The sequence below is a fragment of the Numenius arquata genome, chromosome 3, assembly GCF_964106895.1.
Source record: "Numenius arquata chromosome 3, bNumArq3.hap1.1, whole genome shotgun sequence".
NCBI classification, from domain to species: Eukaryota; Metazoa; Chordata; class Aves; order Charadriiformes; family Scolopacidae; genus Numenius; species Numenius arquata.
Genome location: NC_133578.1, coordinates 38,288,174 through 38,300,606, shown reverse-complemented (window position 1 = coordinate 38,300,606; position 12,433 = coordinate 38,288,174). Strand labels below are relative to the sequence as shown.

Here is a 12,433-nt window from a genome sequence, read left to right as displayed (position 1 = left end):
TTTTGGTCCCTATAAGCCTTCCTTCCCAACCTGCCCCACTGCTCAGAAATACCTGCTGAAGTATTCAACGGGATGTCCCAATGCATATTTAAAAATGCAAGTCGGAGCTAGATTAGGAAATTTGTCCCTTCACTGGTCACCATTCTGTCTGATTTCATGCCAATGGGGAGGGAAAGGGATACAGAGGCAGAAAGACTCCGTAATAGTTATGGCACTGCTATGAGAAAGGAATAGTGATGAATTCTCCAAAAAGTCCAGGATGGTTTTTTTTTTTTTCATTCTGGACAGCAAGGATGCTATTGAGTCAGCAGCTGAAAAGCCAAGTTGCCCTGCTTTTTTGAGCTGGCGCACTGTGTCACCAGCTCAGGTAAGAGCAGAAGAGCACAAACTCCACTCTCAGTTATACACGTGGCCCCACAGGAAAAGAGGTAGGGTTTCATGGATGTGACCCAGGCCAGGGCCCATCTCTCCATGGCAGGAGACTTACAATAACTCCTTAGATCCTGCAGAGAATCCTAACGTGTTTGTCAGAGCCTTAAATAGCATCTATCAGCCGAACTCCCTGGACTTCAATGGCAGGGTTAAGCTGATGGATGCTTGCTGTGGACTTGGCCCCAACAGGTGGATTCTGAGCTCAGTTCAAGCCTTCAAAAGGAAGGGAAAATTTATATGTTGCTTCTCTTTCATTTTTGGTGTATGTTCCACAGTTTTTGCCCAGCTTTTGCAGAAAGAAAACAGAGCACCGATGAGTTGGTGTCTCAACCAGAAGCTACAACAGACCTGGCCACAGGCCAGGGCAGACACACCTGTATCTGCAATGCTACAAGCCGGACAACAGCTGTGCTGAAGGGCAGAGGTGGCGAGAGATAAGGGCTGAGATGAAGAAGGGGTAATCCGTCAGCCACACTGGAGGGTCCTACCACTCCCATCACCTGCAATACAAACAGAGCACATCACCACAGCTGACTACTTGCAGTTTCATCCATGCCATATCCTCCAACGTCAGTGAAATGGAGGGGCCTTCCATCGAGCACTGAGTTGGGGTGGCTCCAGGAGAACCAGCCCCCACAGTGGTCCTTGCGGGAGTTGGGGCCAGTGAGGGGAAGGAGTTCTAGCAGGGAAAGGGAGGGGAGAAGAGGGAACCAGCAAGGATGGGAGGAGTGCACAGGTAACCTGGTACATTTATAAATGTACCCAGTACCAGCCCTGAATGACCAGCACTGGACTGGTGAAACAGTTACGAGTTGGAGGATATGTCATGTAACGACTGTAACAAATAAAAATATGTCATCAAAGCAAAAAGTCTGCATTGAAACTGGATATCTTTTCCCTTCTCTTGCTGATCTACTTGAAAAATAATGTCCTAAGTCTGACCCAAGACGGGTTTCGTACAATGTTCAGATTCCTCTCAAACACAATCTGTTCTTAGGAACTCAAGTATGATTCATCTCACCTGACCTCAGATGACTGAAGCAGAGTCATCTGCACATGACCTGGTTGTCTGAAACTCCTTGAAATATCAATACAAGAAAATAGCACTTCTAAGGGAGAATTATTTGAACCATTTTGGATGTATCCCTCAGGAGGAATTAAATCACAGGCCTGCGTATGCCTGTTTCTCTCCATGACTAGACACATCTAGATGGTGGGAACAGGGAGAAGCTACTTGGCTGAGGCCTAAGCTTAGGGGTGATGAATGCACTCTATTTTTCAAAATTCAACCAGGGGAGAAAGGTTTTCTGCCAGAAAACCAAAGGACGATTTAGAAGGAGAAAAGGCAGAGCCCCTTCTTTATATCACCATAGATTATCATTTAGACGTTTCCCTGCCTTCCTGGCTGATCTCTTTTTGGGCTTCGTGATGCAACTGGTCTACATATGACACAGCATGCAGCCAGGGGTGCTCCACAGTTCAGTGGCCACGGTTCTCACAGCTAAAGGTAAAGTACTCTTGACAGTAAGAGTACATCTTTTCCTGGTAGCTCTCCCTGACATCCCCAGCCGGCTGAACGTAAGTGCGGTGACTGCACTTCAGCACTGCGGAGCTTTCTGCTATTTTCAGAGCACCGGCTAATTGTTAATGCAGGCCCTTTGGAGAGCTTGCTGGTGTGGTTCACCCTGCCACGACCGCTTGCCAAACTGCAAGTCCATTCTAAACTTGTATTTGAACTAACTCTGTAGCAAACTCCCCACGTAGCAACCCTAAGTAGTCCGAGGGCACAGATTTGCAGTGCCTCCGAGTAGCTACCTCGGCTTCAACAAGGGAGAAGTCTTACGGACTCTGACAGGTTGGAGCATCGCTGCCCTTGCAGTGATGAGTGCTATATGGACCTGAAGGACAGGAGACTAGCAAAAATTAATATTGCATTTTAACTGATGATCATTGTTTTTAAAGCTCCTCAGGGCATTTGTGAACCCTGGAAGGTCTTCTGTTACGGCTAGAAAAAGTTACAACATTTACCTTCTGAGAAGAAAATGCTATAAAGCCCAATAACAATAAAAATGCTAGCGCAGCCTTTCCCCCTTTATTTGTATTTTTTCCACATGGAATGTAAGCATGCGTGCTTGTCCAAATGGCTGGAGCTACACTGGTATCAAATTGAGGGTTTTCTTCAGTGTAACAGCTGCAGAAACAACACGATCTACCACTGAATGACCAGACAGGCTCAGTCTGTATCATCCCTCTGTTCTAACACACTGAGGAGCATAAATTCTACTAAGAGCGGGATCTGAACATTGTACAGTGCAAACCTGTACTCGATCAAGCCAGGGACATCGCAAACAGCAGAGTGAATCCACCCTTGTAAACCCTTCTATCTAGCCAACACCTGATGGCCTCTGACAGAGCCGTCAAGGTCCTTTCCCCACTGGAGACGGTAGGTATCCCCAGTGCCCCCCTCTCCCCGCCTCTACCAGGTGTGTGCAGTCTCCACCACCCCACTCTCCAACTTGCAGCCCTCAACTCTCAGCTCAGTCTGGCAAAGGTGGATCTTCAAAGTGGTGCGTGGGAAGCAAGGGAAATAAACGGCTGGACCGCCACTGCTGGTCACTGCATCTCCCCATGCACCACTTCAAAAATGAACCTTGCTATCTCTAGTGTCACTTGCGAAGTCCCCTTTGCGAGGGGTAAAGGGGACAGTTAACATGACAGGAATGGGAATGAACTGTCATCTTCAGTCCAGAGAAGGCAACAGCAGGGGGAGGTTTAGCAGAGGTTCACGGGGTTGCCGCTCGGCTACTCACCAGATTGACACACACATTGATCAGAGACCTAAGGTGAGGCAGGAAGGATATGATAGGCTGCCTCTGAAGTGTCAAACAAACCCCTTCAATCAAATTGCTGGCAGGCTCCCACTCAACCTGGCGCCTGCAATACAACAGTAGGTGCCGTTAGCCGCGGGCCTCCTGCCCCCCAACCAGACGCTTGCACACACGGCGACCGACACACACTGACGCCCACGGGGGAAACGTTTCAGACAGCGACGACGTCCAAGATGAGCACAAAGTGCGCCACAGAGAAAAGGTTTTCCCCACGCAGCTCGGGGAAGCACGTAGCCACAGAGCACACCGGGCGTTTGAGAGAGACGAGAAACGTAGCAGAGGGGTCTGTGCCAGCGACACAAACCCCCTCGTCGCAACAGCAGTGGGGGATGAGCTGTGTTTTACTCCCTGATGCTTCCCTCCGACAGATGGTGAATGAAAGGGAGCCACCAGACAGCTGTCCCTGGTGTGCCTGTGTTTGGGAAAGGGTTTGCTGTGCCATGCTCCCAACCAAGAGCGACTCCTCCATCTCTTGTGGCTTGCGGATGTTCTCACTGAAGGGAACAAACCCCAGCTGTGAGTGCACTCTGTAAGCCACTTTTTCAGTCTAGTCTGTTCTAACAGATTAACTCCCGGACAGAGTCTGCCCAGATTTAACTGGCCCAGCAGTACAATCTTTGCCTTCCTCACCCTGTGCAGGAGGGCTGATTCATTCCCAACCAGAACCAAAGTCCTGGAACCTTTCTCCCCTGACATTTTGCTTTTTTTCACCAAAACAGCTTTTAGGGCTCTTTACTGATGCTGAATGGAGCCCTTCCTAACCATAAGCAGACACAGCATAGGTAACATCAAAGTGGTTCACCCCCTTCAGCTCAGGGCCTGACTCTTTGGAGCAAGTGTAGTTCTCAAGCCAACATCTGACTGTGCACTTATTGGGACAGAAAGACAAGGCTTGCATAACTTGTTATCTCAAGACTAAGCAATACCCTAGTCAAGTTCCTCAGTGGACTTCTTAGAGACACATAGAGGATCAAGTGTTCGCTATATAAATTCTTATGCAGACCAACATACACCTCATCTTTCAGCATCCACTGTTCCTAAATCTCCAGAATAGTAGTTTTTTCTTGTACTTGTTCTTACTACCATCAGACTACCATCTTACTACCATCAGACACTGGTTTTGGAGCAGGGTGCCCACAGGAGGCAACATATGAGATTCTGCTGTGAGTATCCCAACGGATGGCTCCTGGGCTCTGGCACCCAGCCCCGTCTCTTAAGAGGCTTCTTGGCCCAATGATGTTTAAATGTAGTTGCTGCATTTGGTCCAGTGGCTTTGCTGTCTCTATCCCTTTGCATACAGAAGAGCAGTTTCAGCCAGGCATAGGTACAGGCACAGACAGAGAGAATACGAAGGGAATTTTAATTTATGAGCATTCATTCAGCTTACACAAAAAGGAAAGATCTTCAGGAACAAGAAGACCCCTAAGCTGCCTTTGAGGCAGAAGAAAGTATGAGCAAGAAAAGAAAGAATGAGCGAGAAGCAGGCAAGACACGGCAAAGAATCAAACCAACAGGAAGGAGGAGCATCAAAATTCCTGCCTCTAAATTCCCTACAAGGGCAGGAGTTTCTTAAAATAGATTGTTAGCCAAAGGAAAGTGATAGGTGGTGATGCCAGAAAGAAGAGATCACCTCCCTGTTATTTGTTCCATCTTGGGTACATATGATTCCCACTCGGACCTAAAGTTTTGTGTCTGAGTCCTAAATTCTGATGTTCTCTAACATCTCTAACATCTTGGCTTCTCAGCTAAGACTGCCAACAAAGTTGAGTTCAAGTAGTTGAGGACATATGCCCATGCGGGTAACTGAGACCGCTGACTGTTTTTACTCAGATCACTGGAAAATCTGCAGGGTTGGGAGATTTTACGCTAACCAGAATGGATTTGTATCACTGCCCCTGAGGAGGGAATGCTCCATGTTGAATACATCTTGAAGTTGCCCAAGCCTGTACCATAATGCTACGATGTGATGCACCAGGTTTTCACTAGCCACTGACTAGATGCAATTGATGCAGTTCTCCTTCCTTTACTAAGGAGCATTCAGAAGCTACTGCATAGCTCCATACTATTTTTGTCTTTACGGAGAACATAACAGTATTTTCATGAGAAGGCATGCTAGAAATACTCTTACTACAGTTTAACTCTCCATTAAAAAATAAAATTAATTTCCTCAACTCACAACTGAAAGAAATAAAGAGGGTATTGAGATGGTACAAATCTGAAGACTTATTCTGGAGAAAGAAAAATGAGATTTCTGGAACTTCTCTCTGTGGTTCTTAATAACCGTGCATTTCTTCTCTTTCTACCAGAAGACACAACAAAAATGTCAACACAAACACACATTTACAGAGATAAAAACATCTGCTCATTTTCTGATATGTTGTAAGGGCTCACTGCAACATGACAGTTTTAGATAGATGACATACCCAGACTTCAAGGCTTGCAACACCAGAAACGGACCCCAGAGGGTTTCCATTATACCTGCTCACCTCAAAGTAGGCATCTTGTGAATTTTATTGAACATACGATCCAATCTCTTTAAGATGAGGATAAGGGCAGGTCTCACCGCCTCAGCTGTCCAGTCAGTGATGGGCAGCATCTCCATGATGTAGCGCCGGAGACCTCGGCTTTCCATTGTCTGCGTGTCATAAGGTGCCAGTTTCAGCAGGGAATGTGCGATTTCTGCCAACCTAAAACCAGGATTTGTTAAGAGCAAAATCAAATACTCGTGTTTCTCCACGCATGCCAATGAACTAATAGATAAGTCTTCAGTAGCCTAGTAAAAAGAAAAAGATGCGAAAGTCAAATGTGCTGCTATTTAAACTCTTGGACCCAACATTATAGTTCCTGGTCTATTAAGATTCTTTTTCTCAAATCACTGTTTATATTTATGTACATGTGAACGGCCTAAAGAATATTTTTACATTGATATCAAATGTACCAAAGGAACATCAGGAATCTGTGTAGCTGAAAACAAAGTACCTGAGCTGTTAGTAAGACTACGACGTTGCAAATGCCTGTGAAACACAGACTTGACATCACCTGTATGTCAATTAATGAGTGATTTGGTTTGGTTTTATGCTTGTTTTTCAGTATCACCCCTTTAAGAGGCCTCACTGTGCAATCTTCAGGTGCTAAATGTTAAAAATAATGTGTCTCCCATAAGTTTACACAAGATGTACTTTGCATGATCACTCCCTGCAGCTTTGATTTGTTTCTCCTAACACCTCCACAGATTGTGTTGCTGTTGCTTCTTCTAACCCTCCCAGATGGCCTTGTTGATGGCATTTGCTGTACTGACTGTGAAATACCATGGCAACATTTAACATACACTTGCAGTTTGCCAAAGACCTACTGAAATACTTGAATATTTGTGGTAGACAAAGACAACTAATAAAGCTACATCTATTAATAAGAGGGATGGAAACCTGTCTACTCCCTGAAACATCAGTAGACTTTGCTGTGGCAAATAACAGTACAATCCTATTTGTATTGTGGGGACTTCTCCTGAAATGCCTTCAACTAACGGAGCGTATTTCTATTATTTTTAAAATCTGCCTAGCAGTATCAACAACGAGTTCCTCAGATTAACCAAAAGTGCTATAAAAGTGTTTTTTTCATCCAGTATTTCTTTATGATTACTTTCTACAACTACTTTGTCCTACTATGGAGCAGGTCTCTTTTCCTAAACACTGTGAAATTTAATTTATTGTACAATTATGCTTTCTGGCGATACAATATCAGTGGCACGTGATCGTATATGAAAACTTTCTTATGCATTATAAAGTGATATCCATTTCATCCAACTTGATTCATCAATCTCAGTTCTAGCTCCATTCATGCAGAAATAAGCAACCTGAGAAATTCTAATCTTCCTGAAATACTGGGGTAAACAGCTCATTGGATGTGCATCTCCCTTTTCATTGGGTCCAGAAAGATCTTTAAGACTTTTGCAGACTAAAAAATTAAATGGCTAAAACTGTGTGAGATGAATCCTGTCTGAAGTGACTAGCATATTATCTGGTTTCCTGAAGTCTTTGAAATGTCAGCCTCCCAAGACCATGGCTGTCGCATCACATTCTGGTAAACGTCCTCTCTACTTAGAAAAGTGGTTTTTTCCTACAGTGGTTAAATCCCGTCAGTCATTTCACTGATACTTATGAAATTAATTTATGTAAGTATCAAGACGATGTTTGCTTTTATTTAGGGCTAACTACGATAAAGCAATTCAGGTTTCAACCACAATAAAGGAGTCATTTCTAGCACTTCCCAGGAGATGTAAGAGAATCAGAACACAAATCATTATCGTCTGCAAATCAAACCCTCACTTTTACTGCTGTAACCTTGGACCATGAAAGGCCTTCTCTCTTAAAAAGAATGCAGTATGCGCCAGCTACTACTGTGTACTGTGACTCTGTTTCACGGAAATCTTGTCACAAGAAAGTATCTTTCCAGAAAATGTACCTCTTTCCAGAAAATATACCAATAGCGCCTTCTGTACACACGGATTTAAGTTTGATAAGCTTATCTTTTCAGAGAGGGACATAACATAGTTTTAAGAACAATTAAACTCAATCACTCTAGAATATAAAAACATGTAGAAATTAAGTTCCCACATTACTGTTAAACTGCAAATACTTCTGGGTAGTACACTCAGAGCATTCGTATGTTACATACAAATGTAAAACTAGGATAGTAAAAATGAAGCGAGCCCCTTACTTCACTGCACTAAATAAAGTTCATTCATCAGACACATGTTCTTCACTCCCATTGAAATCATTAAAAAAAACCCCAACATGTCTAACCAAGGATGTAACCTGTCCTGAGAATCTCACCTTTGTATCTAACATAAGATTGAAGTTTCTATCTCAGATTTGTATTGCTAAAAGCCACGGAGTGTGTAATGCAGCTAAACAGATGTATTGATTTCTGCGGCTTATGTCCTTTGGAAAAAGCCTAAAGGGGACACTTTAAAAGCAGCCATGTCCAGCAGGTTTCCAGTTTTTGCAGCCAAGCTCTACATAAGAATGACATGCATCTGTGGAAACAGGCATCTCTTGTTTAAAATTACCAGCTAAATTATTAAACATTTGCCCGAGGGGGGTAACACCGACATTCAATTCATATGCAAACACACAAACCAAACAACCACCTCCCAATTCCCAAAGGAATTTATAACATTTGTTAAATGACCTAAATTAATGTCAAACACAATTTTGTGTTCTACAGAGACAGCCTGAATCCAAAGATCTCTAGCTGTAGCAGAATCTGTCAGCTAAGTGGTTTTGCTATTTTTTTTCAGAGCATGCATGTAAAAGGGAGAAGAGCTTTTAGACGATTTTCCTTGGTCCAGGGGCACTGCTAGGATCTGTCACCCTTCAACTTCCTTCACAAGGTATTCCCGAGGAAAAAGGTATAACACTCAAACAACAGAGGAATAATTTGCAGCCAGAATGGCCTCTTGGGGTTCAGGGCACAATATAAATTACTGTTAAGGTGGTTCTGATTCACTTTTGAGTCCTGTCCCAGACATACCTATCTTTGCTATCTTCCCTATTTAATACTCTACTGAGCCTGTCTGCCTTAGGCCATAAAAAACATGGGCTCTTGGTATTTAGCTGTTCTGTATTCAAAGAACGATCTTGAAGTATTTATCTGTCTCATAAAAGAATTCAGATAGTTGTCTCCCAGTGACACCCTGCCCCCCACCAAGGGGGTACACTAGGACTACCTCATGTTAATCCCAGTTTTCCCATATTAATCCAAGTCAGAACAGTGCTAACTGTGGCTAACTTGGAGAGTACATGGGCTGGTTTTGCTTGAGTTTATGTTACTAGGTGAGAAAGGTGTTTCCCCTGAAAATGAATAAAAAACTGACAACAGAATAAGGTCTATTCATTCTTGTGCCACTGCTTTTCTTGTCTTTTATATCTGACAAACTTCTTACTAGCAACTTGCGCTCTTTTGTGCTTACCGTGAACAGCAAACACAGAGAAGAGAAGAGAATAAGGTCCAAAGTGCTTAGAAGGCCTGACCCCCAACTTCTTCTACGTTAGCACCACATGGGTTTGCAGTGAGCATCCAAGCAGCAAGCAGGGCTCAGAGCTGGATCTTAATAAAAGGCTTGTGCACCTGTTGTATCATACACAGAGGTGGTGGTCGTCCTGTAAATGCCTCCTGCCCCGTCCTCCCCCATATTTCAGGTATTTATGCAGTGCATAAATACTGCATATTGTTTGTTAGGAGCTGGTTCTGGTGCACAGTGTCACAGGAGAGGATAAATGTCACATTCACGTTTATCTGCTCTGCTCCTCACTGCAACTTATTCTCATGTATCAGATGGGCTCCCATGGACCTGTTTCATCCACTGGAGATGGAGGTCTGAATGAGACCAGAGGAGAGCGCGAGACCTTCCGTACACCCAAGCAGCACTGGGTACAATCTAAGGAACATCCAAAACAAGCTCTGCATGTTTCAGACAACAACATGCAACTATGCTACCAGTGATTCTGTCTGCTGTTATGAAAAAATAAGAGCTAAAACAAAAGAATCCCCTGAAGTGAACAACTAAAAGCAGAATGCTTGTGGAATACCTCATGTGGGACTTCACATCCAGCAGCTCCAGAGAAGTCACTCGGGGCTCACCAGCCAGGTTCTGCAAAATCTTCAGCCTCGGACCACAGTGCTTGTAGAACTCCGTGCAGATATTCAGCAATGACTCCCGCGGTCTCCTGAACTCCTCTCTGGCAATTCGTTCATCCAGCTCCTCTCGGGGAAGACCCTGGCCCTCCTCCAGTAAGTGAAGGTTCTCCCTGTAGGATATAAAATGAGAAAAGAAGGAAGCTTTTTATGCAGTGGAACAGCATGGATAGATAATAACAGCCTCTCCAGCTTGTTTTTGCAAGAGATGCTTTCCCCTGCAACTGAAAGGAAAGGTAGTTGCATCTGAAATAAAAAAATACAAAAGGAAATAATCATCTGCAAAGTCTTGTTAAAAATGTGAATAATTTCTTTATGAACTATCCTTTGCTACCATTCCCTGAAAAAAGGCTGCCTGTCACAGCTGTAGCGCGTGTGACCCAGTGAACCTGGAAACTGCTGGGGACCGGTTCATCACACGTCAAGGAAGACTGGGTGAAGATTTTACTATACCTGATAAAGTGTAGTTTGGCTCCCTGTTCTGGGTACCTGGGAAGACAGAAACAGCGCAGTTGTAAACAGCAACTTAGTAATGCCCAAACTGTGCCTTCCTGAAAGAAGGCGACACTGTTCTAGCCCAGGGGTGTACTCACCATGGGCAGGACGGTATCTTGTATCACTGGAACAATGGCTATACATAGTGACCGCATTGAACAGCCTTTAACTCCCAACTGGCAGCAAACAACAGATTCCTATAGTTACTGCCCTTGTTATGAAAGGAAAAATTCAGGCTTAAAAATCACAGGTGTCTTTCAAGCAATTGCTCTTACTCGTTTTCACCCCAGTGCTCAGTCCTTTCCTAGAAGAAATAACACCTCAGAGTGGTTTTTTTTGTTTTGTTATCATTTTATCTTGCCACTTCTCGTTGAGGAAGCATTAACAAACCCTGCACCACTTGGCTAACACGTCCAAGGCTGGAACAGTGATTGCTCTACCATCAAAAGACTCCTGCTGTTGGTAGCAGATGTCTGTTGCAATGATAACACAACAGAAGAAGCAAGGGCAGGAAACCTGGAGCAGTGCAAAAATATTTTGTTTCAGAGACTGAATGTTTGATAATCAGAAAGATCTGGAAATGTAAACCAAGATCTGGAAATGTAAACCAAGATGTTTGAGTCACTCAGCATAAGGAGCCTCTGCATTGCCTGTCAGCAGATACATATTAACTGCTCTCCAAAATCAGCAGACAAACAATAAAGCACGACTTTGCATTACACCTTATTTTCCTTAGGCAGGGCCATCTCGCAATAGAAGTACATGGCATGTATCCACTTCAAACTTGAACAGGAAGGGATTGAAGGGTAAAACTGTGTTTCATTCATGCCTGAATCAGTCTTAAAGAATAACAGACTGATTGCAGGCGTTATCAACCAAGATGTGTGCAGTACACATCTATAAATTGACATAATAGCCCTTTGATAATCCATGCAGACAGTGATTTCTATCTCAGCTCAATATAAAAGAAGACACGGAATAACTTGGAAAGCATGTCTTGCCAGAAGGGTGCTCCTGATTTACAGTCCTATACAGCCCATGGTATTGTATTAGGCTGTCGGCTGTGTACAGGCAGCTGTTACAGACAAAAGAGAAACCCAGAGGAAATACTCTGTTCTGGGAGAACAGCTCCTCCAGTTTCTGCTAGGGGAGAATTCCCTTTCCAGGTCAGCACAAGCATTCAGATTTTAAGCACAGTAAGGCATAGCCTGGCCAGGAGAAGGCAGGGCTGCCCAGAAGAGTAATCAGTACTGCAAAGAAAATCCTCGTAATTCCAAATGCTTGAGGGTGGATTTTGTAATAGGATTTCTTAAATCCTTGCTCTATGACTGAGTAAATTGTCCAGTGGCCTTCTCTAATTTGCAGCAGCCTAATTTAAATGGCCAACGTGGCCAAGGAGCAGTATTACAGTCCGCTGGCGCCATCTCTTTCCTTATTTCCTTCTTTCGTTTGAAGTTTTTCCTTGTGGGGGTTTTGGGTTTTTTGGGGTTTTTTTAAGGAGGACAAAAATATTCCCAGTCATTCTTCCCTTTCTCTCAAATTCTCTGCCACCCTCTCCTTTGCTATCTGTAACTGCAAAGAATACCCCAGACCAATGTGGAGGTAAACGTGATAGAAAGAAACTGTAGAAAAGGGAAACAGGAAAAAGGAAAAAAATTAGGGGAAGGCACCAGTTTCTGCGAGTCCCAACTGATGTGCTCAAACAAGCTTTTAGTGCTGTTCAGTCTCAGAACAAGGCCAGATGAATCCGCCTCTTCTGCTCTCCAAGTGTGCTCTGCCCAGTGGTCGCTTTGACAGTGGACCCAAAAGGAGGCAAAGCAGAGAACCGAGGGACATAGTTGCTTTGTCAGTATACTTCTAGAGCGCGAAAGGGAAATAAAGAAAAAGACATTTAGGATAGATGTCCTCCGTTTTGATATCTT

The 12,433-nt window shown here is 43.9% G+C and overlaps 1 protein-coding gene across 3 annotated transcripts in view; it reads right to left on the bottom strand.

The window, feature by feature from the left end:
- The window catches only part of UNC80 (unc-80 homolog, NALCN channel complex subunit), a 130,149-nt gene that overhangs the window by 19,872 nt on the left and 97,844 nt on the right, over window positions 1-12,433 (bottom strand). For all 3 annotated transcript variants that reach the window (XM_074145021.1, XM_074145020.1, XM_074145022.1), the window contains 5 exons: window positions 10,470-10,505; window positions 9,911-10,129; window positions 5,807-6,007; window positions 3,243-3,366; window positions 807-932 (listed from right to left, as the gene is read on the bottom strand). In XM_074145021.1, coding sequence (XP_074001122.1) covers window positions 807-932; window positions 3,243-3,366; window positions 5,807-6,007; window positions 9,911-10,129; window positions 10,470-10,505 — 706 coding nt within the window. The remainder of the gene's footprint in view (window positions 1-806; window positions 933-3,242; window positions 3,367-5,806; window positions 6,008-9,910; window positions 10,130-10,469; window positions 10,506-12,433) is intronic.